At 42.5% G+C, this 27484-nt stretch overlaps 1 protein-coding gene across 3 annotated transcripts in view; it reads right to left on the bottom strand.

Moving 5' to 3' along the window:
• The window catches only part of PRPF18 (pre-mRNA processing factor 18), a 63532-nt gene that overhangs the window by 16486 nt on the left and 19562 nt on the right, over positions 1 to 27484 (bottom strand). The window contains exons 1-6 of one of the 3 annotated variants that reach the window (XM_056573359.1): positions 25459 to 25819; positions 22890 to 22967; positions 22763 to 22789; positions 15868 to 15972; positions 6163 to 6276; positions 5928 to 6074 (exon numbers count right to left, since the gene is read on the bottom strand). In XM_056573359.1, the coding sequence (XP_056429334.1) occupies positions 5928 to 6074; positions 6163 to 6276; positions 15868 to 15972; positions 22763 to 22789; positions 22890 to 22967; positions 25459 to 25524 (537 nt within the window). In that variant the 5' untranslated portion in view covers positions 25525 to 25819. Of the gene's footprint in view, positions 1 to 5927; positions 6075 to 6162; positions 6277 to 15867; positions 15973 to 22762; positions 22790 to 22889; positions 22968 to 25458; positions 25820 to 27484 lie in introns of those variants that run through there. The other 2 variants (XM_056573360.1, XM_056573361.1) reach the window with 2 other exon arrangements.

Genomic DNA, 27484 nt, shown 5'->3' with positions numbered 1-27484 from the left:
CCCATCACAATGCGGTTACTACACTATTCATTTCAAGCACCTGTTTAAGGCACTTTGGATGTCATTCAAATCCTACTTTCCAGATGTTTGTATAAAATCTTGACACTGCTCTGCTGCCAGGATCCAGTTCCTCCTAGAATTCTTTAAACCTTTCACCCTAAGCAGCATCTGCACAGAAAACCCATGCAGATTTAAATGCTGTTTTGCCATAAAAAAGGATGGCTGAGCGTGTTTAACTTTTTCACCATCAAGAACACATGTAGAAGCTTTTATTTAAACAGGTCACAGCTGTAATACCCAACAAAGCCACTACAAAAAAGTACAGCATGTGCTCGTATGAATGTGCCAATAATGAAGTGCATGCCGCAGTGTGTTTAACCTGTTGGGGACCACGGGCGTATGGGTACCCCCCCGCCCCCCTATGTCGGCAATCAATTCAGATCGGCCATTCCGGGCTGATCGGGTCTCTGATGACCCGATAGCCTGGAAAATAGGGATGATCGGAACTGTCAGAGGCAGCTCAGACCATCCTGAAGTATAGAAGAGAGGTGGCAGGGTGCCACCTCCTATCACCTGCGATTGGCCGATCAGGACTGACCAGCGAATTGCAGGGCATGGGTGAAAGTTCATTTCCCCCCGCTCTGCCCACCCCTGGATGTCGGGAGAGAGCGGGGGAAGATGGCGACGAAGTGCGGGGGCAGTGGATGCAGCGGGGACCGCCGGTGACAGTTACCTAGGTTCACGCTGGGACCAGCAGCTGACAGGCGGCGGCAGGTAAGTGGAGGCAGCGTTGTCCCAGATTCAGCAGTGAAGATTGCCGTAAAGTGATCTTCACAGCCTTTAGGAGTTTCAAAGCTTGCTGGGAGTTGTAGTTTTGCAACAACTGGAGGGCCACAGTTTGGAGACCACTGTACTTCCAGACATTGCAAAACTACAACTCTCAGCATGCCCAGAAAGTCCATGCATGCTGGGAGTTGTAGTTCTGTAACATCTGGCCCTTCAGATGTTGCTGAACTACAACTCCCAGCATGCCTGGACAGTCAACATGTTGGGAGTTGTAGTTTTGCAACATCTGGAAGGACAGTGGTCGCCAAACTGTAGCCCTCCAGATGTTAATTCAAAGCATGCCGAGACTGTCCAGGCATGCTGGGAGTTGTAGATACTAGTTAGGCAACATCTGGCCCTTTAGATGTTGCCGAACTACAACTCCCAGCATGCCTGGGCATGCTTGGAGTTTAAGTCTTGCAACATCTGGAAGGCTACAGTTTGGAGACCACTACACAGTGTTCTCCAAACTGTTCTCCTCCAGTTGTTGCATAACTACAACTCCCAACATGGCTTTCTGGGCATGTTGTAGTATTGCACACTGGTTGAGAAACCTTGTCTGTTTCCTAACTCCATGTTTCCCAACCTGTGTGTCTCCTGCTATTGCAAAACTATAACTCCCAGACCATGCATGCTGGGAGTTGTAGTTTTGCAACAGCTGGAGGCACATGGGTTGGGAAACACTGAGTTAGGAAACAGACTGTGGTGCGGAAACACTGCGGTAGTCTGTTACCCAACTCAGTGTTTCCCAACCAGTGTGCCTCTAGCTGTTGCATAACTACAGTCAGTGCATGCTGGGAGTTGTGGTTTTGTCCCCCCCACCCCCATCCCCCACTTGAATGTACAGGGTACATTCACATGGATGGGGGTTTACAGGAAGTCACTGTAAATCCCCACCGGTGTGAATGTACCCTAAGAACACTACACTACCCCTAAATAAAAAGTAAAAACACTACATATTACACTACACCCTTACACTGTCGCCGCCCTCCACCCAAATAAAAATGAAAAAAAGTCTTGTACGTCAGCTTTTCCAAAACAGAGCCTCCAGCTGTTTCAAAATAAGAACTCCCAGTATTGCCGGACAGTCATTGACTGTCCAGGAGTGTTGGGAGTTTTGCAACAGCTGGAGGCACCTTGTTTGGGGAAAACTGACATACAGTATTTTTGGTGAAGGAGGCAAGTGTAACGCTTGCATCCGGGTACACCCCTATGAAAATCCCCAATTTAGGCCTCATGCACATGGCGCTCTCACTTCGGAGCCCTGTCGTATTTCAAGGCAGCAGTTTAGGGCCACACATGGGGTATATCCGTACTCGGGAGAAATTGTGCTACAAATTTGGGGGGGCACTTTCTTTTTTTACCCTTAATGAAAAGGTAAAGTTGGGGTCTGCACCAGAGTGTTAGTGTAATTTTTTTTTTTACACTAACATGCTGGTGTGGCCCCATACTTTATTTTCATAAGAGGTAAAAGAAGAAGAGAAAAAAAAAAAAAAAGACCCCCAAAATTTGTAACACAATTTCTCCCAAGCACGGAAATACCACATATGTGGACGTAAAATGCTCTGCGGGCGCACAACAAGGCTCAGGAGTGAGAGCGCACTATGTACATTTGAGGCCTAAATTGGTGATTTGCACAGGGATGGCTGATTTTACAGCGGTTCTGACATGAACGCAACAAAAATACCCACATGTGACCCCATTCTGGAAACTATACACCCCTCACAGAACGTAACAAGGGGTATAGTGAACCTTAACACCCCACAAGTGACTGACAGATTTTTGAAACAGTGGTCCGTGAAAATGAAAAATGTAATTTTTCATTTGCACAGCCCACTGTTACAAAGATCTGTCAAACGCCAGTGGGGTGTAAATGCTCACTGCACCCCTTGTTACGTTCCTTGAGGGGTGTAGTTTCCCAAATAGTGTGCCATGTGGGTTTGTTTTTGCTGTGCTGGCACCATAGAGGCTTCCTAAATGAGACATGCCCCCCAAAAACCATTTCAGCAAAATTCGCTTTCCAAATGCCCAATGCCACTCCTTCCCTTCTGAGCCCTCTAGTGCACCTGCAGATCACTTTACATCCACATATGAGGTATTTCCTTGCTCGAGAGAAATGGGGTTTCAAATTTTGGGAGACATTCACGTATTAACCCTTGTGAAAATGAAAAATTTGGGGTAACATCAGCATTTTAGTGAAAAAAAAATATTTCTTCATTTTCACGTCCAACTTTATTGTATGCCATGTGGCGTGTTTTTCACTGTTCTGGCACCATAGGAGCTTCCTAAATGTGACATGCCCCCCAAAAACTATTTCAGCAAAATCCCATTGTCGCTCCTCTTCTGAACCCTCTAGTGCGCCCACAAAGCACTTTACATCCACATATGAGGTATTTCCTTACTCAAGAGAAATTGGGTTACATATTTTGGGGGGCTTTTTCTCCTTTTTATGTGTCTACAAGAACATGTTAGTGTAAATGAATAAGATTTAGAATTTTCGCCTCCACTTTGCTATTTCTGTGAAACACCTAAAGGTTTAAACTTTCTGAATATCATTTTGACTACGTTGAGGAGTGCAGTTTTCATAATGGGTTCCATTATGGGGTATTTCTAACAAAGACCCTCAAATTCACTTCAAAACTGAACTGGTCCCTGAAAAATTCAGATTTTGAAATTTACTTGAAAAATTGGAAAATTGCTGCTGAACTTGAAGCCCTCTGAGGTCTTCAAAAAGTAAAAACATGTCAATTTTATGATGCAAACATAAAGTAGACATATTGTATATGTGAATCAATATATAATTTATTTGGTATGTCTATTTTCCTTACAAGCAGAGAGCTTCAAAGTTATAAAAATGCTAAATTTTCAACATTTTTCATGAAATTTGGGAATTTTTCACCAAGAAATGATGCAAGTACCGACGAAAATTTACCACTACCATAAAGTAGAATAAGTCAAGAAAAAACAAACAAACAATCTCTGAATCAAATTCATAAGTACAAGCATCCCAGAGTTATTAATGCTTAAAGGGGTATTCCAGGAAAAAAAATTTATATCAACTGGCTCCAGAAAGTTAAACAGATTTGTAAATTACTTCTATTAAAAAATCTTAATTCTTTCAATAATTATCAGCTGCTGAAGTAGAGTTGTTTTCTGTCTGGCAACCATTCTATGGGGATTTGCTTCTAAACTGGGCGGTTCCCGAGACAGGTGTCATCAGAGAGCACTTAGACAGAAAACAACAACAACTCAACTTCAGCAGCTCATAAGTACTGAAAGGATTAAGATTTTTTAATATAAGTATTACAATTGTCACCACAACCAATAAACAATGATTGCAAAAATCTATACATTTTATTGAATAGATAAACCAACAACAACAATACAAAAAAAGGAGAGACAAGCCCCACCCCTAAAAAACATGTGCCCCAGCAATAGCACCGGTTCCCTGGTCCTGGATTATGTCAATTTACAATAACAGGAATGGGGTACATTTTTTTTTTTAGGGGTGGGGGTTGTCTGTCCTTTTTTGTATTGTTATTGTTGGTTTAACTATTCAATAAAATTTATAGATTTTTGAAATCATTGTTTAATTTGTTGTGGTGACAATTGTAGGAGTAATTGTTATAGGAGTTTTGTTACCTTTTTTCTAATTGGTTCTTCTATATAATATTCAGAGGAAGAGTGTAGGTATATTTTTTTATATAAGTAATTTACAAATCTGTTTAACTTTCTGGAGCCAGTTGATATATAAAAAAAAACATTTTTTCCTGGATAACCCCTTTAAGCAGGCCTGTGTTCTTAATGGGGAGAGAGGAGAAAGATGGCGCCTCTCGTGGCAGCTTATCTCTATGAAAACAAAAGGATCGGGCATGTGCGAATCAGGAAGCCACCGTACACAAGACAGACAGCTGATCCTGCTGAAATCAGAAGCTTTGGCTGATCCTTACAGTATCTAATATACAGTATATGGCTAGCCTTACTGTGACCAAATAAGTCTATATACGCTTTATCTGGTCTTGAGTTCATGAGGAAACTCCACTTTTGTCCTGATATTCTTTTGGACAGCAAAAGTTTCTTCCTGGCACATTCCCAGCCTCATTCTTATGGTAAACTCATGCACTTTACCTATATTACGTACAATACATTCCTCTATATTACATTTCAGCTAGCAAGGAAAAACGGTACAGTATGTCATTACATAATCAAGTTGCAGGTGTTTTGTATGTGAAAAAAGTTTTTCCCTGCATAACCCCTTTAAAGTGACAGTGGTCAGAATTACAAAAAAATGCTCTGGTCCTAAGGGTCAAAATGGGCTCGGTCCCCAAGGGGTTAAGTAGCTTATCGGCAGGAGTGCAGAGCATCACATTCCCACTAAGCCAATAATGGCCAAATCTCCACTTATCAGAAGCCTGGATATATTGTATATATTTATTTATTTAGTACCTTTTTTATGATTAATAAAAATAAAAAAAAATAAAAGTTGCACAGCTCTAAATTACCACTTTTGAAAAAAAATGCAAGTCTTCCAGTACTTCGCTTCTGCATGCCCTGGTAGTCATGTGGCAATTTCCAATTTGACACAGTCCTTCCTGCTGCCACCTGTGACTATGTCAGGACTGTCCCAAGCAGGAGAGGGTTGCTCCTGCTCTAAACAGTTCCTGACATGGACAGGGGTGGCAGCAGGGAGGAAATTGTCAAATTAGAAATGACTACACAACTACCTCCAGGCCATACAGTAGCTGACAAGTATGGATGGGCTTGAATTTCTTAAACAGCTGTATTTTACATATCTGTATAACTTTTTGGCTCTAGTTGATTTGAAAATTATTTTCTTCTCCAGAATACCCCTTTAAAACTCCACGAGTCCGAAGGGAGTATGCCTGAGTTTACATTTGAATACGTTTATGAAGGTATCCCAAAAGGACACCAATGTATGACATGAATGGGCCCTTAGAACACCATGCAGCCAAAATGAAGTCACTAACCATAGCTATGCCATGAGGACCAGACATTAACAAGCCAAGCAACTAACAAAAGTAAAAGCTGAAACTCAATATTCCCTTAGAAGGACTATACAATACCAAAGCTGAAATACACACCTCAAGTTCCTCTATTGTGGTGTTTTCCTCGTGAACTTTGAGGTCATTCTGTGTATCGTCTTCTGCTTGTTCCTGACCAGCCACCAACTCATTGAGATATTGCTGGTCAATCTTATCCAAAGCAGCTTTTAGGTCATTTCTTAATCCCTGGGGGGGGAAAAAATTAAGTGTAATTGATCAGTTTTCCCACATACAATTCAATAGAGAATAAGCATAAGTAGTTTTTATTAAGCACCTTATTGACTTCCGGTGCAAGGATTTCTATCTTTCGTAAACGCTGAAACGAATCATAATCAGTTTCCCCAAAAAGTCTGATAGGTTCACCTCTCTCTCGAAGTCTCCGTATGACCTACAAAATAAAAAAATTATAATTGTGTACCCTTGTAATGGAAGGTTAAGATATAAAAGATTGTTGTAAATGTATCAGTGTGGATTATGCAACCAAGACCAGACAAGTTCAAGTTAAAATTTAATTTTCAATTTTACTCTTTTAAATGTGCTTTGAATACTGCATTACTTTCTGGTGCTTTTACATAAATGATTCCTGTTCAGAAGGCAACTGTATTGTTCAGGCATAAACCTATCAAACAAAAATTCTAAAGGGAATTTATTTAGATCCACATTTAATGCATAAATGAGATACCCTTTGAAAATTCTCTATTGTATGTTTTAAACCAAACTCATTTTTAATTATAGCAGGCTTTATTATAACAAATATTGTAATATTTAACATATTAAGATGGTGGATCTTTGAGTATGATTGTGAACTTTAGCTGTAAACAATGTCATGGCTATTTTAGTGTGCGATACATCCATGAAGGTTTTGATGGAAATAGCAGCACCTCAGAGTTCCTTGTTTTTGCTGTGAAGGATACTGGAAACTTCAGGGTAAGGCTAGATTCACATTGACATTTGCATTCGACCTGTTCAGAGTTCGCTTGGCTATTTTTATTTCTTGAGCTGAATGGACCCTGAAATGGGTCGGATATAGATAGATAGATATCTATTTATATATAAAAAAAAAAATTTATAGGAGTTTAGCGGAGGGAAAAAAAAAAACACACACACACACACACACACACACACACTTATTACACTTTTTTTCTCCGCTACACTTGACGGTACTGCCGACAGAGCTCCACATATCGGAACCCAATGGCAGTGTCAACGAGCCCTAAAAGGTCGTGTCCAGATTCTTGCTCAATGGCAGTTAAAGGTTGTTAGAGTGGACCTGATGGCAAGTTTTTAGGGTATCGAGTACAGGCATTGCTGTATAGGGCTTTTTACCCTGTACATACCTTCCATTATTTAATTGACCCCTCCAGCCCCAAGATAAAGTTTAAAGTTATGCAAATTAGGCTTTGGAGACCACTGAAAGTTCCCATCAGCAGCAATATTACAGAAGAGAGGCGGGGATTACAGTACAGCCTATTCAATCACTGGAAAGAGTAGGTGACCAGCAAACAAAGGAGTGACTAAGGCTACTTTCACACTGCCGCTGTGCCCCGACCTTAAACGGTCATTAGGCTCCTTTTCTCCCTCTTCAGCTTTTAAACGGCCGTTATCAGGACGAGGGACAACGGGCAATAATGGGTCCCGATGGATCCCATTTACTATAATTGAATTCTTCTGGACACGTTATTTTGTAGCGGGAAAAAAAGACGGCACCTGCAGTAATTTTTCTCCCGCTGTTCCCCCAGGCTCCCTCGATGGCCATCACACTGCCGTGTGCTGGGGCCTAACTGGTGCAGAGGCCAATCTGTGCTTGGCTCTAGCAGCCAAGGGAAAATGCCCAATGGGTTGCAAAGTCTAATATGTATATCATTTTAAACTCTAAAATTTGAGCACTGAATTGATCAATTAACTAATCAGAGGATGAAGTCCACTTAATGTACGAAACAGCTGTAACTACTGGCGTCCATGCTTCCCCACACTGATGTCTTGTATACCACATCTGTAATAAAGAAATTACTTTTTGTATGGAACCCTGGTGAGTGCCACCCTTCATTTCTACTCGTACTATATTGAAATGAGTGCTGTGTGCCATTATTTGAAGTTGAGCACCCCAGGTGTGCAAATAAATCTAGAAACTATGGCCTAGTGTTATTACACAACCCTCGGTATCATTGACTGCACCTGTAAGTCTGCTGTGCCGAATGGACTTTCTTTTGCTGTAGGTCATAAAACTAATGGTAAATTACTAACCCACCTTTTCTGGTCCAGTGTGGGCTAGGTTTTATGTATAAGAAATTGCAGAAGATATTACTTAGAATAAAAGCCAAGTTCCTTTTGAAGGGAAACTGTGGACCGGAGTTTCCATATCTAAAGTATAAGAGGGATATTACTAACATGCAGGGAAGGGGGACAGAGCTGCCTGTTACACATAATTCTGCCAGCAGTTTCTAGTGAGCATGGCCAGCACAATAAACTAAGACAAACTCTTAAATTTGGAGAAAAAAGAAAAAAAAGTTTATTTTATTCTATGTTTTGTGTTATAGCCAGAAGACAAATGGTTTGTACCTTCAATCTAAATTATTTTTTCAGCCTTTGATCTGAACAAGGAATTACTGCATTGACCAATGCATAAACGACTTTACAGGATTGTGATTCCATTGTTAACTTATCGTATTACTTTTCAAGATGATAGTGGATTAGGGTTTATTTATTATTTGTTTTTTAATCAGATGATTTTTACTGAACTTTTTAAAACCGTTTTACACAAACTAACCAGAAAAAACAACCCACATCCCACCCCCACACAAAATCCCCACACTAACAAGCCATCAAGAAACCCATTCAGCTATCAGTATCTGGCGCAATGGAGTATACGGAACAAAATATGTAACAAGTAAGGAAGATTACCACCCCAGCCATCACAGGAACTATTAGGGGGTAAGTACCAGCAGTACAATGAGAAAAGTCAAACCACACTAGGAGGTTCAACACAAGTGGGAACACACAGCCACATATAAAAGCACAAAAGGCCACAGCACACAACACACATTAGCTACACACACACACACACCCCAATATTCACATCCTCTTCAATCACACAATTACACAGTCCTATCAGGTGGGTCAAATTTCTGCACCCAGGGACCCCATAACCATATTTAACTTACGAGCAGCTTTACACTTAACATATATCCCCTTCTTCAATCGAACTGTGTGTGTGTGTGTGTGTGTGTGTGTGTGTGTGTGTGTGTAAGTGTAACTCTAGTGATCAGATCAGCAATGGTCAGGGGAGTAAGCTGAATCCAGCACTGAGCAGTTGGTTTCAGAGCCTGGTAAAGAACTACCGTAATATCCCCACCTTCAGTCCAGATGGTTCACATCCACAGACAATAAGACCAAGCAAACACACTTTAGGGAGTGGGACAGTGTAACACCATAGACTGTCCAGAGAAGCTGTAATACATCCCACCAAGAAATAGCAAGAAGTGGGCAGTCCCACATCATATGCACCAAATAAGCATCCAAAACTCTGCATCTAGGGCATGTAGTCAGACCAAACCCAGATTTTATGTAGGAACATAGCAGTCTTATATACTCTATGTAAGAAAAATAACTGAGACAACTAGCCTCTGACAGAGACAGATACGGGGTAAGTGCCAGCACAGTGGACCAGTCCTCATCAGCTAAAGAGCAGAGATCCCTCTCCCACTAGCTACTAACCGTTAGGGCAAACTGTTCATGATGAAAACTCATCAATTCCCTGTACAACCACAAGATAACCCCGGCCGACTCCCGCTTCGTAACCACCGAATCAAGCACAACATTAGTATGGATAGTCCATGACAGTGTCCTACTCCGCATCTCAAACATATGGCGTAGCTGCAAGTAACGGTAGAATGATGAATGAGGAAGGCCAAATTCCTCCTACAAAACCCAAAATTTCTCACTACCACCTGGGTACGTAACTGCTCCAGACAACATACATAAAGCTCTCCTCTCCCAAAATCCAGCATCCACAAAAAAGAAAGCAGGTAGACCAGGATTACGCCATAAAGGGGTATACCTAGAGCAGCCAGTAATGCCTAACAGCTTCCGAGTATGACTCCACAGCTTACATAGAAGCCGGGTAGCGGGAGAGGAGTCAGGAGGCCTAGTAAGGGCACCAATTTCCAGCATATGTAACGGTACATGACCCCGTCCCCTTAATGCAAGTCTATGGCAGGGGGCGTGACGACCACCCCGCCCCCTCCCATAGACCTGTATTGACGGGGCGGGCCGTGACATCACGAGGGGCGGAGCCGTGACGTAACGATGCTCCGGCCCCTGTATTGCCCGTCATTATGTGCAGAGCGATCTCGCTCTGCGCAGTAATGATGGCGGGGTGCCGCAGCGGTGATCCCCGGGGTCCCCAGCAGCGGGACCACGGCGATCTGACATCTTATCCCCTGTCCTTTGGATAGGGGATAAGATGTCTAGGGGCGGAGTACCCCTTTAAGGAACGGGCCGTATCCCCCCCAAGAACAACATATATTCGGCATAGAGCACCACCCACTCCTCAATAGACCCGTAGCGGAAGCCCACACCGTCAGGAGAGGATCTAATAAGGCAAGCCAATGGCTCAATAGCCAAAGCAAAGAGCAGAGGTGACAGGGGGCAGCCCTGCCACATGTCCCTCTGGTCAGCTTTCGGAACTGATTGCACTACATTCACTCCGAGTCTGGCAGTAGGATTCTTCTACAACAACTGAACATAAGAAAGGAATCATGACCCAAAAGGCCATACTACCCATCACACGCCAGATAGTTCCACTCAACGCTATCAAATGTTGAGTGATAAAAGCGAGCAAGCTCCAGCCTCCTCTTGAGCCATCTGCAGATTCAGGAACACCCTGCAAATATTATCCACTGTGGACATACCTGGCATAAAGCCAGTCTGGTCCCAATGGACTAATGACAGAACAACTTTAGCCAACCTGTTAGTAAGTCCCCAAGCCAGCAGCTTAACATCAGCACACAACAGTGAAATTGGTCTATATGACCCCAACAACAATTGATTTTTCCCTGGTTTTGGGAGGAACACCACAATAGCATCCATCACGGATGGAGGTAAGGAGTTCTCAAGTACTGCTGACTTGACCACCCACTGCACCAATAGAATCCCTTGGAACTGTTTATACACCTCAATCAGCAGCCTGACCGGACCAAGGGATCTCTCATTTGCAGCATCCTTCAATGCCAACTCCAGCCCCTCCAGGCGAATCCATGTTATCTCTCTGTTCAGGAGAAAGAGTGGGCAGAGACACCCTCCTAACATATGCATCCAAATCCGTCTCAGAACAGACACAGTTTTAGAAGAGTATGCATCCCTATAAAAGTCAATAATCACCCTCAAAATGTCAGAATCTTCATTAACTACCCTTCCCTGCATATCCTGCAGACAACCAATGTACAACATCCCCTGCTGAAAACGTACAATAGAGGCTAACAGTTTTCCCGTACTCTCAATACTCTCAAAATACTGTTATTTAGTAAAGAAATGCTTATGATCAGCATATAAAATAAGCACCCTAAGCCTGCAACCAAACATCTTTAGTCAATGGGGAAGGAGTCAAGATAAATATGCGTTCCGCCTATATCACCGGGATTGGGGTTTATGAACATTCAGCAATGATGAAGTGCAGATCTGAAATGCTTACGTTATACTTTACCCATTATTAGTACAAGAAATAAAATTTCTACAGCACTGGCAGCAAAGGGATTATATCATGCCAATTCCAAATTAAACTCACGCTGTTGAACTGTAAACCCTGAAATGTGTAATTATATACTGCCCAAATTGATCTGTAAAACGCAGTGCTTGATAACAAACTTTTATAATCCATTTTACTTTGAAGTATAGAAACTCTCATTTTGCCATTTATTTTAATTTTGGACAATCTTATGAGCTTTTACTAGTTAAAAAATGCACTTGAAATTCATGGGTCATATATATAGTTTTTATACAACAGTGATGGATACCCTAGACCAGGGAAATATTGCAGCTTATTAAAAGCAGAGGAGATTTTCCAGAGCCATGGTGAATTCAACCAGCTGACAAAGTAACCACACTGTTATTGTTGGAGAACTGTTACTTGCTCCATAGAGGAGCCACATCAATGTAAATGGAGAAATTGGTCTGCACATGCGAGACGTAATCCCTAAAAGCAATATTGTGGATTTGGAAACCCAGGTACTTTCAAAAGATAAATAGATCAAATAGCAGGGATCTTGAAAGTTTAAAGGCTATAAACTTTTGGCCCCTATCAACATTGTTCACACAATCTAACAAGATTGATCAATTCACATTAAGCTTAAAAAATAGTCAATAACACTAATGATATTTAGGGAGTACGGTCTTGACCTTTACCTCTAATGTGGGGATTCTGGGGAAAAGCTACATATACACAGTTCTATATACACCAAAAAAAAGAAAAAAAATTGCATAGATTACAAAGTTTTATACAAACATCATTCTTAGGTAGACATTTATATACAAACAATAAAACATAAGCTCCAGGAGTGATTTTCCTGCACGGCAAACATTGCGGTTGGTAATTCTGGCCAGGCATAGCATTTTTGTAACGGTTATATATGTGTACTTTCTTGCACTTTTGTAACATTAACATATGTATTTGTATACATTTTACTTTGCCCCAACCACCATCTAGGTGTGAACAATGTCCACCTGATCATGTACTGTTCCTCCCTTCCGGTGAGTGGTTGTGCTTTTCAGTGGATGGGACAGGGATGCTGAAGTTTTGTTTGCATGTATGTCTACCAAATAAAGAATTAGGTTTGTGTTTAACTTTGCAATATATGCAATTTTTTGGGTGTATATTTAATTGTTTGGCATTAGATTTATTATTTACCATTGGTTATTCATAGCCTTTGCTTTTTGGTGATATACACAGTTCTCCAAAATAATAACTTTATGGGCATACAAAGGCAAACAGGTTCATCATACAGTACACCATTTACATGATAAAGGCATCAAATTTGATATACGTGTCATCAGAAAATGAACTATTTTTTAAATCAGGTTTTTATGTTAAGTATATTTAAAAATTTTAGGTGATTTTCGTACAAAACTTTCCAGTTTGCTTTCTGTATTTTATAATTCAGAATGAGAACAAAAAAATTTCAGGTGACTAGGTCTAAAAACTAAGCAAAGACTTCATGTTTTGTACAGATAATGTCACAGAAATGCTTTTCGTCTGAAAATCACAGTGAAGACACTATTAACAGTAGACATCAGCATTACCCCATTATTGTAGAATGATCTCTATAATTGGATCATTCACACCGACTGATCCGCAGCGTATTTTACGCTGCAGATCTGCTGCCTACAGTGTTGCCTCCATCTGTGCCTACTGATAGCGCCAATTCGCCACTATGAGCAGACACACTGCGATGAGAGAGTCTCCACGCACATGTGCAGTATACTCGCACACATCGCCAGCCACTCCCGCTGCTTTGAGATAGGCCGAGAGAAGCCGCAATGTGTGCGAGTATACTGCACATACGCGAAGCAACTCGCACAATGCACAATTGCCAATATGAGCAGACACAGATGTAGGCAACATTATAGGGTCCATTGTATGTGGATCCACAGCGTAAAATATGCTGCGGATCCATCCGTGTGAACGAGCCCCAAAAAAGGTCTCCAACTTATCTGCATGGGACAGGTTCTGTCTGCTGTAAATCATTTCACCAAGTGCTGTTAAAAGAAAAAAAAACGGTCAGGAGACCGATGAGGGGTACCAATAAATACCTTTGCTCTGGAGATCTGTCCCTCTGAAGATCTGCTTCTATTTATGAATTGCTTGCTGGAGGCGGGCCAGCCAACTCAATTTGATGATTCATTGTCGCTGAATCTCACGTGACCAGAAACAATGAATATTCCAATTATAATTCATAGAAGATAGAAGCAGATCTTCAAAGCGAAGGTACATATAGGAGTCAGTGACCCCCCCCCTCATCGTATACTATAACTCACTGTATTGGGTTTGATGTGGGTGAACAGAATGACAGTTTTTCTTTAACAGCAGGACTCGCGTCACCATCCTTCCAGGAGGATTCTAAATTTTTAAAGCATCGGTTGGTCTGATCCACACAGAAGGCTTCCTCCAATTTATCCTTACTGAATGAGCTACTACTACTCCATTTCCTTTTCATTTTTTTTTTATAAAATAGTTGCTATCTCTTTGTTTTAGACTGTATAGCTGAATATATGCTAGAGATCCTTTAGCATAGATTACCCTCTTTATATAACACAAATAGGGAGATGAACCTGGAAATAATAGAAAGTTGCACCCCCCCCCCCCCAGCAGGCATCAGTGAGCTACACTTTAACTATGCAGGACGTGTATTTACGTCCTACGCCGGCTCCCGCGATATAACGCAGGGTCACGCGGTGACCCCACGTCATATCAGGTTGGTCCCAGTGGCCATCAATGGCCGGGACCCGCGGCTAATACACGACATCACCGATCACAGGGATGCCCTGTATTAACCCTTCAGACGCCGCGATCAAAGTTGACCGCCGCGTCTGAAGTGAAAATGAAAGTATCCCGGCAGCTCAGTCGGGCTGTTCGGGACCGCCGTGATGAAATCTTGGAGTCCCCAACAGCTTACAGGACACCGGGAGGATCCCTACCTGCATCATCGGTGTCCGATTGGCGAACGCCTGCTCCACAGGAGCAGTCAAGCGTCGATAACACTGATCAATGGCATGTTAATACATGCCAGTGATCAGTGTAAAAGATCAGTGTGTGCAGTGTTATAGCCCCCTATGGAGGCTATAACACTGCAAGAAAAAACTTTTTTTTTTTATAAAACTAAAAAAAAAAATTTTTTTAATATATGTGCAAAAAAAAAAAAAAAAAAATGTCAATTTTAATAAACAAACATGTATCGCCGAGTGCATAAATGTTCGAATTATTAAAATCTACCTTTAATTAAACCGCACAGTCAATGGCGTACACGTCAAAAAATACCAAAGTCCAAAATAGCGTATTTTTTGGTCACTTTTTATACCATTAAAAAAAAAAAAGAAAAAGCAATTAAAAAGTCAGATCAAAACAAAAATGGTACCGATATAAAGTTCAGATCACAGCTCAAAAGAATTAGCCCTCAAACCGCCCTGTACGTGGAAAAATAAAGTTATAGGGGTCAGAAGATGACATTTTTAAAACTTATACTGCATGTAGTTATGATTTTTTTTCCAGAAGCACGACAAAATCAAACCTATATAAGTAGGGTATCATCTTAATCGTATGGACCTACAGAATAAAGATAAGGTGTCATTTTTACCGAAAAATGCACTGCATAGAAACGGAAGCCCCCAAAATTACAAAGTGGCATTTTTTCTTAAATTTTGTTTCACAATGATTTTTTTTTTTTCCCTTTCGCCATGGATTTTTGGGTAAAATTACTAATGTCACTGCAAAGTAGAATTGTAGTAGTGGCGAAAAAAAAAAAAAAAGAGCCATAATATGGAATTTTTGGTGGAAAATTGAAAGGGTTAGGCTTTTTATAAAGGTAAGGAGGAAAAAATGAAAATGCAAAAACTGAAAAACATGAGTCCTTAAGGGGTTAAACACCCACTCCATAGTTACAGGAGTGCCTGCCAGAGATGACCATTTTTACATATAATCTCCTGGAGATCTTCCCATCTACGGAAAATATGCCAACTTTTGGATGAACCACTACAGCGCCGAACTTGATCCAAGTAGAAGTTGGATGTCTGGGCTGATCCTATGATCCCGTTGACACACCAGAGGTTGAGTTGACACATACATCGGGGTTGTGCCCAAAGCGCAACACAAAGGAGAGTGGCGAGATTTACTCTAATCCTCTAACTTATTTTTCTATTTTTTATATCTGTGGTAACGGCACTTCTAGTGTCCTTTATATTCCCTTTCTTTCCTCCCACATGTTAGACTCACCTCTTGCCTAGACAGAGTCATAGGTAATTTCTCTTCTGCCAACTCCAAATCTAACACAGGATTGTTCGATGTTGTAGGCTCTTCTTCCTCATCTTGATTCTGTACCTGATTGTAAAAAAAACAAATATATTGACATAAATCATTGCAAATGAACCGGTGACAGTGTAAAGCACATGGATACAGCTAACTTGGCCAGTCTTTTATAAAAAAAAAAAAAAAAAAAATTTAAAAAAAATGGAATTTGGTTCATATTAAAGTCATTTATCTATTTTACACCCCAGGCAGCAAAAACATACAGCATAAGCATTAAAATAGTCCGCTAAAAAAATCACTGTACATAAATATAGGATTTTTATTTTATTTATTTATTTATTTTAAAATAAGAAGCAGAATAAAAAAAACACAAGTTAGGGGGGAGGGTTGGGGTTATTTTATGAGGCTTGCAAAGAACGTATAATGTGTGCTCTAATATTATTGTTTGATTGCCTCGGACACTGTCCGAGTGTTGTTGGAAAATTTGGAAATTTAATAAAAATATGTTTTTAAAAAAAAAAACACACAAGTTAGAGGATGCACGTGTCAGATCACAGACAAAAGGTGATACAGCACATCAAATGCAATATAGCAGGTCAAAACACCTTTTGCCATTAAAGTTAAACTTCCTCTGTAGGTAAAGAGAGGACTATATTAATACCTGATTGACAGATGAATAATAAGCATACAGCAAACCAAAATACTTTTTGTACACTAAATTGGATAATTGAGGGTTTTGCTTAGTGGGTGCTGGTCTACTAGCTGTTGGGGTGTATGCTAACCTGCTGAATTTACTAATGTAAGCATGAAGGCAGACAAGGTAGATGCTGTAGATTGTGTACACACCGTTGCACTATGCCAGTTGGATCAGTCTTTCACACTGACAAACGAACGGCACCCATACAAGTTACACACAAGCTATCTTCAATGACCAGCTAAAAATTTTAAATCAATAGTGGTAGGCAAATGTTCACAATCCTGATCTACTGTTAAAAATTACACCACATGTATTGGAAATTGTTAGCCATTAAATTTTATATAATACTGTTTATGGTATTCCAGCTAATGTTAATTCAGAAAAAATCTATTATATATTTATATATTTTTTTTTCCTTTCCTGCCCTTGTAAAAACGCAGTCCATGCACCTGGTGCAGCGGTTTTTAAACCTTACCTCTGATGATTATTCTTATGGCAGATATCCGTTTAAAACTCACCGCAACTGCATACACCGAGAATAATGCGATCAGAAGACATTTTTGCTGAAAGTCATGTCAATGTAGAAGATTTACCAAAACTTGTGCTGAGGAAGAGTTGACCAGTTGCCCATGGCAACCATATTGCTTTAATTTTTAAAAGGGGGCTCTGAAAAATAAAAGCATGGTTTGCTATGGGCAACTGGTCAACTTCACTGCTCAAAATAATAAAAAGGGAACACTAAGGTAACACATTCTAGATCTGAATGAATGAACTAATGGTATGAAAATGTGCTAACAAAATCACACAGAAAATTATCAATGGAAATCAGTTATCAACCCATGGAGGTCTGGATATGGAGTCACACAAAATCAAAGTGGAAAACCACTCTACAGGCTGATCCAACTTTGATGTAATGTCCTTAAAACAAGTCAAAATGAGGCTCACCAGTGTATGTGTGGCATTCACCTGCCCGTATGGATGGAGCGAGACCTGATGTCCCAGATGTGCTCAAATCGGATTCAGGTCTGGGGAACGGGCGGGCCTTCCTCTTGCAGGAACTGCTGACACACTCCAGCCACATGAGGTCTGGCATTGGCTTGCATTAGGAGGGACCCAGAGCCAACCGCACCCACATATGGTCTCACAAGGGGTCTGAGGGTCTCATCTCGGTAACTAATGGCAGTCAGGCTACCTCTGCAAGCACATGGAGGGCTGTGCGGCCCCCCAAAGAAGTGCCACCCCACACCGTAACTGACCCACCACCAAACCGGTCATGCTGGAGGAAGTTGCAGGCAGCAGAACGTTCTCCATGGCATTTCCAGACTGTCACATGCGTTGTTCAGTGTGAACCTGCTTTCATCTGTGAAGAGCACAGGGCGCCAGTGGAAGCACAACCTCCACCTGTGGACGTCGGGCCCTCATACCACCCTCGGAGTCCATTTCTGAGGTTTGAGTGCACATATGCACATTTATGCCCTGCTGGAGGTCATTTTGCAGGGCTATGGCAGTGCTCCTCCTTGCACAAAGGCGGAGGTAGCGGTCATGCTGCTGGGTTGTTGCCCTCCTACAGCCTCCTCCAAGTCTCCTGATGTACTGGCCTGTCTCCTGGTAGCGCTCTGGACACTACGCTGACAGACACAGCAAACCTTCTTGCCACAGCTCAGATTGATGTGCCATCCTGGATGAGCAGCACTACCTGAGTCACTTGTGTGGGTTGTAGACTCAGTCTTATGCTACCACTAGAGTGAAAGCACTGCCAGCAGTCAAAAGTGACCAAAACATCAGCCAGGAAGCATAGAAACTGAGAAGTGATCTGTGGTCATCACCTGCAGAACCACTCCTTTACTGTGGGTGTCTTGCTAATTGCCTATAATTTCCACCTGTTGTCTGTTCCATTTGCACAACAGCATGTGAAATGGATTTTCAATCAGTGTTGCTTCCTGAGTGGACAGTGTGATTTTACAGAGGTGTGATTGACTTGGAGTTACATTGTGTTTAAATGTTCCCTTTATTTTTTTGAGAGAGCAGTGTATTTCTCTGCAATGGTTTTAATAAATTTCCCCCAATGTCTTTGCATTGTCTATGGGTCTTCTCCATCTCCTGACCAAAACAGATAGCCTGCTCCTGGGACCATCATCAGTACACTTTAAAATGTGGACATAGTTGCAAGTGTGTGTTAACACTGCTTTCTTAACTGTGGCTAGGTTATAAACTCACTGTTAGAGTGAAGTCTACCTTTCATCAAATTTGTTCTCACACTGTGGATGCATTTTCTTTACATTTCAAAATACTTTTTTCCACTGGAGAGAGTTTCTTTTGTAACTGACCTTTTCTATAAATGAATATTGGTGTCATGCGATCATACATATTTATTTATAAATTGCTAAAACATTATCCTATACCACTCCAAAAACCTCACTGTGTAAAATTGTTGAGGTCATAGCTTAAAGCGTACCTATAAGATCAAAAATAAAAAAATAAAAAAAACTGTTATATGTTGCTCAGTATCTCATCCTGATCATTTACATATTTTTATGTGTCTATGACCTATATTTCTCTCAGAATTAGCTTTATTTCTGAATTACCTTAATGTTGTCGACTAGAAGCAGGGGGGCGGGTCCCTTTCTTCTCCTCAGGTGATAAGCACTCCCCCTCCTCAGTCACTGGTCTCGGGAGTGAGCATCTGTAACCCTTTCCTTTCTGGTTTTATGCTATACACACACACACACACACACACCCCGTGTACTTACAGCTTTTGCAAAAAACTACAGCTCCCAGCATGCCCACACATCCTTTGAGTTGTAGTTTTGCAACAGCTGGAGGCATTTGATTGGTAAAACTTAGATTTACAGTGTTGCTGCAGGCTGTGTTCCTCCTACTGTTTCAGTACTACAATTCCCAACATGCTCACACATCATTTAGCTGTGCAGGCATGCTGGGAGTTGTAGTTTTGCAACAGCTTTAGGCATAGGATTGTCGTCCCCCTGTATTAGACACACACACACACTGACTTCATGTATTCATACACATGCACAATACCTAGACAACACAGATTTACATACACATACATACATACAGTGGTCAATCAACATACGATGGTAATTCGTTCCAAACAACCCATCGTTTGTCGAATCCATCATATGTTGAGGGATCCGTGCAATGTAAAGTATAGAAAGTTAGACTCACCTGTCCCTGTCGCTCCGGACCAGGTCCTCACCGCTCCAGATGCTGTCCCAGGGGCTCCCGATGCTGTCCCGCTGCTCTGGTGTCTTCTTCGCGATCCTCCAGCTTCTTCCGCATCTTCTGCAGGGTCCAGGCCTCGCTTTCTGGTGACGTTATTACGCTGCTGCGCCGGCGCGGCGTGCGTAGTGACGTACTAACGATACCGGAAAGCGAGGCCCGGACCTTGGAGAAGATGCGGAAGATGCTGGAGGATCGCGAAGTGGACCCGGAGCAGCGGGAATAGGTAAGCGAACCTGCCAGGGATGCTTAAACTGCTATCCGACAGCAGCTTAAGCATTTTGCGCTGTAGGATAGCAGTTAATGCGATGGCCCCGACATATAAAAGCATCGTATGTCGATCTTATCATATGTCGGGGCCATCGCATGTCGGGGGGTTACTGTATATATATTTATATATATTTTCACCAGCTTCTTTCATCATCTGCTCACAGGCAGCAGTGTACTCCCGCCCCTTCTCCTGACACAGGAGACTGAAGTAAACACAAACAGTGAGGGAGCCGATCACAGTAGCTTTAGATCTGCAGACCTGTCAATCTTGCAGTGGGTCCATGATGTGGGTGATGACGAGTGGACACAGCCAGGCTGTTATGTATCCCAGGAGGCAGTTTTTTGACTGGCTTTTTCAGTATGAAATACTGTAAATTTTTTAATGAAAGCAATTGCAAAACCTATTGGTTTTGCATGCTTTAAAACATACCAAAAGTTTTTATATCAGATAGTGCCCATTTAACCCCTTCCCGACCCATGACATACATGTGCGTCATGACCGGGAGGGTTTTCCCAACCTATGACGTACATGTACGTCATGCAGATACTGTCCGCCACTCGCTGCATCCCGCAGCGCCTGGTAAGATGGTGGCTATCACTGATGGCTATAGCCAGCCATCTTGCCTCGGGACCTGGGGGGGGTTCACCCCCCGCCCCCCTCCTCACAGCGATCGCTCCTATCAGCTAGTCAAATCTGACTAGCCGATGGCAGTGTTTCACACAGAAAAATCCTGAGCAGCACAGTGTGTGCGTCCCGATCACAGGGACACACACTGATTTGCTAGGAGACACTTACCTGTCCCCCTTATCCCGGTGTCCCTTACCCGTCCCGAGCTGCCGAAGCTGTGCCCGCCGGCATGCTTTAGTTTCACTTTTTTTTGTAAAGGAGCTGTTTTGTATATACACACACACACGCAATTGTATTGTTCCAAAAGAAAAGAAAGTGATTTTAAACTTTTGTAGAAAATTTGAAAACATTGCTCATAATAATAGAAGCTTTCTAATCAGGGCTGTGGAGTCTGTAGATAATGTTCCGACTCCAGCGTTTTTTGTACTTCCAACTCCGACTCCTCAGTATTAATATGCAAATGTATTTTATACATTCCTTGAAGGAAAGAAAAGCATCATACCTGTCATTACCACAGGACTACTGTCTGGGAAGCCAACAGTCTACTGTATTGAACAGTTTGTGTGCTGATCTGCTGCTGAAGATAGGGCAGTGGGAGGATCCAGGAAGGGGCATTTATTATAAAACATGATTTCCCTAGTAGAATCACATAGTCATGTTTTAAGTTTAAAGGGGTACTCCACCCCTAGACATCTTATCCCCTATCCAAAGGATAGGGGATTGGATGTCAGATCACTGGGGTCCCGCTGCTGGGGACCCCCGCGATCGCCGCTGCGGCACCGCGCTATCATTACTGCACTATACAGGGGACGGAGCAGCATGACGTCGTAGCTCCGCCCCTTGTGACACCACGGCCAGCCCCCTTAATGCAAGTCTATGGCAGGGGGCGTGACGACCGCCGCGCCCCCTCCCAGACTTGTATTGAGGGGGCGGGCTGTGACATAACAATGCTCCGGCCCCTGTATCGCCCAGCATTACATACAGAGCGAACTCTGTCTGTGCAGTAATGATAGTGTGGTGCCGCAGCGGCGATCCCGGGGGTCCCCAGCAGCTGGGCCCCAGCGATCTGACCCCTTATCCCCTATCCGTAGGCGGTACATCGCTGTGCCCAGCGAAACTGCAGGGTGACGTTCAGAGCCTAAGAAGCATGGAGCCGTGCAGCAATGGAGGAACAGGATGCCGATTTTGCCGTAACGGGGGAACATAGGAAGGAGAGTTAAAAAAAATTTTTTTTTTTTTTTTTAGTTTTTGCAGCCCGGGGACATGGAAAGGTAAAAGTTTTGTGCCGCAGTTCTCTTTTAAGTGGCTAAGGCCAGCAGGGGGAATAATATTCAGTAAAGATAACCACACACATATATATATATATATATATATATATATATATATATATATATATATATATATATATACACACACACACACACACACACACACACACACACACACACACACACATACCATATTAATGGATTTTGTCAAGATATATAATAAAACTAATGTTCTGTATGCTTTTTCAACAGTAACCTATAGGTATTAAAAAAAAATGTATATCAGTATATATTGCCCCTAATGTCCTAGGTAAGATCACTTAAGTGGCTGTGTGCAATGGCCAACACCAGCCTACTACTTACATTTAAAAAAATAAAAAAAAGGATAAAAAGGAAGTGTAATGTATTATGGCAGGCTATAGAAAAGGACAATATATTATAAACCGCTACAAGATAATACATCTACGTTGTTAGAAGGTCAGTAACAAACTATATGATTTTCAAAATGTGCCAAATGGAGTGAAGTATCATTTTATAACAAGCGTAATAGGTGTGAATTGAAACGCTCACTTGATCCAGTATCCCAGTAAATGCTGCCAGACACATCAAGACATCACATGCTCAGCGCCTTAAGCCAAATGACAGCACACTATCGCCAGCAGTCATTTTCTAAATGGTTTTCTTAAACAAAAGTAAACTAGAAGTAGAAACCATTTGGAAAATATACCCATAATTAAAGCATGCATTCCCAAATCCTACCTTTTGTGTTGGCTTCTCACTTAAAGGCTAACATTTGTGACAGATTGAACAAAGAGAAATGTTATATTAAAATGTGATATGAAAACAAGACAGAGTGGGATTTTAAGAAGCAAAGGACATGTTATACCTTGTATCCACACCTTTCAAAATAAGCCTCCCTTTCCTTTTCAGCAAGTTCGCTGCGCTTAAAATATTTCTTATTCTCCTGAAAAAGACAAAGAAAATATATTTATGATTGCTCTATACATTAAATAGTTACAACTGTTTAACGATCAGTTAACACTAAATTCAGCCATATAAACACACACACACACACACACACACACACACACACCTAAACTCTATAAATACTTTTAGTAATTTCATACTGCCTAACTTTCACCGAACATTTCCCAGAAGCTCTTCTGTGTTCACCGCTTTGTCCTGTTCCTGTACTCTGCCATCAATGCCACTTTTCGATCAGTTTTTTGTGGCAATATTTCACCTGTGATTTTTAGGCAATTATTTCTGCGCATGCTCAACTATACGTTAAACAGGCAAGCAGTGAATAAAAAAAAAAAAAATCACTACGTACAACACGATGAATGTAGCCCACCGCAGAAAAATGCACTATAAATATCCACCCTTAAAAACCCAAACCCCAAAATGTGAGACACCAAAGGGACCAAGACACCTTTTGCTTGGGGTTTGGGGTTTTTAAGGGTGGGTATTTATAGTCTATTGTTCTGGTGTGGGATACATTCAATGTGATGTACATAGTGTATTGTTTTTCAATAAAGTGGGTTTGACTATTGATGTGTGGTATTTTTAAAAATGTAAAAATTAGTTATTTATAGATACTAACATAGTAATTAGAGATTAGCGAAGTTACAATAATTTGATTTGTCACGAACTTCTCAGCTCGGCAGTTGCTGACTTTAGGCTGCATAAATTAGTTCAGCTTTCAGGTGCTCCAATGGGCTGGAAAAGATGGATACAGTCTGTCGCACGTGTCCACCCCCCCCCTCCGTCCCCCGTGTCCACCACACCCCCCCCCTCCGTCACCCGTGTCCACCCCCCCCCCCCCATGTCCACCACCCCCCTCCTCCGCCACCCGTGTCCACCACCCCCTCCTCCGTCACCCAAAAGCGACAGAAAATATGCCATTTTGGACTTTGGAATTTATTTACGTGTACGCCATTGACCGTGCGGTTTAATTAAAATTATATTTTTATAGTTCGGATATTAACGGACATGACAATACCGTGTTTTTTTTATTTTTGTTTACATTGTTTTTTCAACTGAAAATGGGGGGGGTGATTCAAACTTCTAATTGAAGTGGTTAAATCCCATTTATTAACTTTTCATTTATTTTTTTAGCACCCATAGAGGACTATTATATGCAATCCTATGATTGCATACACTGTTCAATACTATGCCTTAGATAGATCAGTGTTATCGGTGCTCTGCTGCTCCAGCCTGCATGGCAGGCTTGGAGCAATAGAACACCGATCGGACAGCGAGGAGCCAGGTAAAGAGCTTCCCACTGTCCTCAGCTGTTCTGAACCATCGCGGTGAAATTGCGGTGTCCGGAACAGCTCACTGAGCTAACCGGCAACTGTTTTAAACAGCATCTAAAGGGTTAATACCGGATATCAGCCTGGTCAGCGATGTCCGGTATTAGCTACGTGTCCTGGTTGCTGATAGCAACTGGGACCTTCCGGGTATGAAGCGCACTCAGCTCCTGAGCATGCTTCACCTAACGGGAGCAGGGCATGAGCGTAAATATACGTCCGTTGACATTAAAAGGGGTTATCCAGAAAAAACACACACACACACACACACACACATATTATATATATTTATATATTTTATATATACATACACACACTCAACTGGCTCCGGAAAGTTAAACAGATTTGTAAATTACTTCTATTAAAAAAATCTTCATCCTTTCAGTACCTATGAGCTGCTGAAGTTGAGTTGTTCTTTCCTGTCTAAGTGCTCTCTGATGACACCTGTCTCGGGAACCGCCCAGTTTAGAAGCAAATCCCCATAGCAAACCTGTTCTACTCTGTGCAGTTCCCGAGACAAGCAGAGATATCAGCAGAGAGCACTGTTGCCAGATAGAAAACAACTCAGCTTCAGCAGCTGATAATTATTGAAAGGATTAAGATTTTTTAATAGAAGTAATTTACAAATTTGCTTAACTTTCTGGAGCCAGTTGATATAAAGAAAAAGTTTTTTTTCCTGGAATACCCCTTTAAGGAATTACAAGAGGTGTTTACACTTTTTAGAAATGAAAGCTGGAATCTGATTGGTTGCTATGGGTAACTGATTCACAGTTCAATAATTCTCCATCTATATGTTGGCAGTCCATGGGCAACTTAATACAGTACCATACAGAAGGATTCAACGTACAGCTTATATGTTGGGAGATTTTTCATACCCACACAAAAAAAACGCAGTGTGACTAGAGCCTTATATACCTTTTTTATTAACCCTAATGACCTGTTCCCCTGATCATACAAGTGGTAATTTGGCAGGTTGTTATGTGAGGAAATGTCCGACTGCCGGGACACCCCGAAGACCTACTCTAACACCAGTGTGAACAGTACTGCGCTGACTACTCGAGAACACCCTGGCATATGACCATGGCTACCCAGGCACTGCCACCGTACAGTACACAGCTTCCAGCGGTAGCCGCAGTGTCTCACCCCGACCAGCTCCTTCTCCTCCAGCTGCTTCCTCTTCCGCGCTATCTCCGCTTTCAGTATGTCCATGCTGACCAGAGCCCGGTTCACACTCGGAACATCCGTCTCGCCATCAGCATTGCGTTTCCTGTTTACAGCGGAAGAAGCTGCGTTCCTCGCGTCGCTCCTCCTCCAGTGTGGAGACCTCCAGGGTCCTAGTGCTGCCTACTTACATATACTACCTCAGACAAGCGCGCCACCTATTGTTTCGAGCATGCGCATGTCTTGTGTGGGATTCATGAACGGGCACCGCCTTCCGCGCCCATTAATACGTGGATAGAGAAACCGTGTGAGGCACATGGGACTTGTTATAGAGCAGCCTGAATAGTCAGCCCTGACACGTGATCTTGTGTTCTGCTCACAAATGACCATGTGATGTCTGCTCATACCTCGTGTAGAAAAAAAATAGTCACATGACCATGGCAGATTTTTCCATAAATCAGAACACCCCCTCAGATAGCTATATTCTTTTACCTTCAGTAGTCACTTCAGTGAATGGAGCGATGATCAAGCATGAGCACTGAAACTCCAATAAAGGGGTACTCCAGCGCAAGAGAGTTTTTTAACCTCCCACTTTTTTGCTGGTCAATTGAAAAAAATTCTATTTTGTGATGAATTTTTTTGCATGTAAAATTTTCGTTATTGAGTGTACGGTAAAAATATCATAATAGCTTCATTCTGTGGGTCAGTATGATTACAGCAAAACCAAATTGATATACCGTATATACTCGAGTATAAGCCGAGTTTTTCAGCATGATTTCTCGTGCTGAAGACGCCCGCCTCGGCTTATACTCGGGTGAACTCTCCGCCTGTCAATCCCTTCTCAGTGGTCTTCAACCTGCGGACCTCCAGATGTTGCAAAACTACAACTCCCTGCATGCCCCCCCCCCAGGAAAAGTTATTGACTCGACTATAAGCCTAGGGTGGGAAATACATCATCCCCCCCTGTCATCATCCACACCCCCATCATTAACACCCTCATCATCATCACCCTGTCATCATCCCCCCTTCATCATCACCGCCTGTCATCATCCCCCCTTCATCATCACCGCCTGTCATCATCCCCCTGTCATCATCCCACACCCGGCCTTCATCATCACTGCCTGTCATCATCCCACACCCCTCCTTCATCATCACCGCCTGTCATCATCCCCCTGTCATCATCCCACACCCCTCCTTCATCATCACCGCCTGTCATCATCCCCCTGTCATCATCCCACACCCCTCCTTCATCATCACCGCCTGTCATCATCCCCCTGTCATCATCCCACACCCGGCCTTCATCATCACTGCCTGTCATCATCCCACACCCCTCCTTCATCATCACCGCCTGTCATCATCCCCCTGTCATCATCCCACACCCCTCCTTCATCATCACCGCCTGTCATCATCCCCCTGTCATCATCCCACACCCCTCCTTCATCATCACCGCCTGTCATCATCCCCCTGTCATCATCCCACACCCCTCCTTCATCATCACCGCCTGTCATCATCCCCCGTCATCATCCCACACCCCTCCTTCATCATCACCGCCTGTCATCATCCCCCTGTCATCATCCCCCCCCCCCCCTTCATCATCACCGCCTGTCATCATCCCACCCCCCATCATCATCACCGCCTGTCATCATCCCACCCCCCCTTCATCATCACCACCTGTCATCATCCCCCCCCCCACACTTCATCATCATCGCCTGTCAATGTCTGAACAGTGGTCTTCAACCTGTGGACCTCCAGATGTTTCAAAACTACAACTCCCAGTATGGCTGTCTGGGCATGCTGGGAGTTGTAGTTTTGAAACATCTGGAGGTCCGCAGGTTGAAGACCACTGCGGCCTTTGTCATCATCCAGACCCCCCCCCCCCCTTTAGTTTTCTACTCACCTCCCCTCGGTGGGAAGGAAGGGTGAGCTGGTCCAGGCCATCTATGCTGCAGGGACCGTCCGGTGGGGAGGGTTAGTCGTTCCGGGCTGTCCATTTTCACCGGGAGGCCCC

Source organism: Hyla sarda, chromosome 4 (genome assembly GCF_029499605.1).
Source record: "Hyla sarda isolate aHylSar1 chromosome 4, aHylSar1.hap1, whole genome shotgun sequence".
Classification (NCBI taxonomy): Eukaryota; Metazoa; Chordata; class Amphibia; order Anura; family Hylidae; genus Hyla; species Hyla sarda.
Note: the sequence above shows the minus strand (reverse complement) of the source record. Positions and strands in the feature narration are given on the sequence as shown.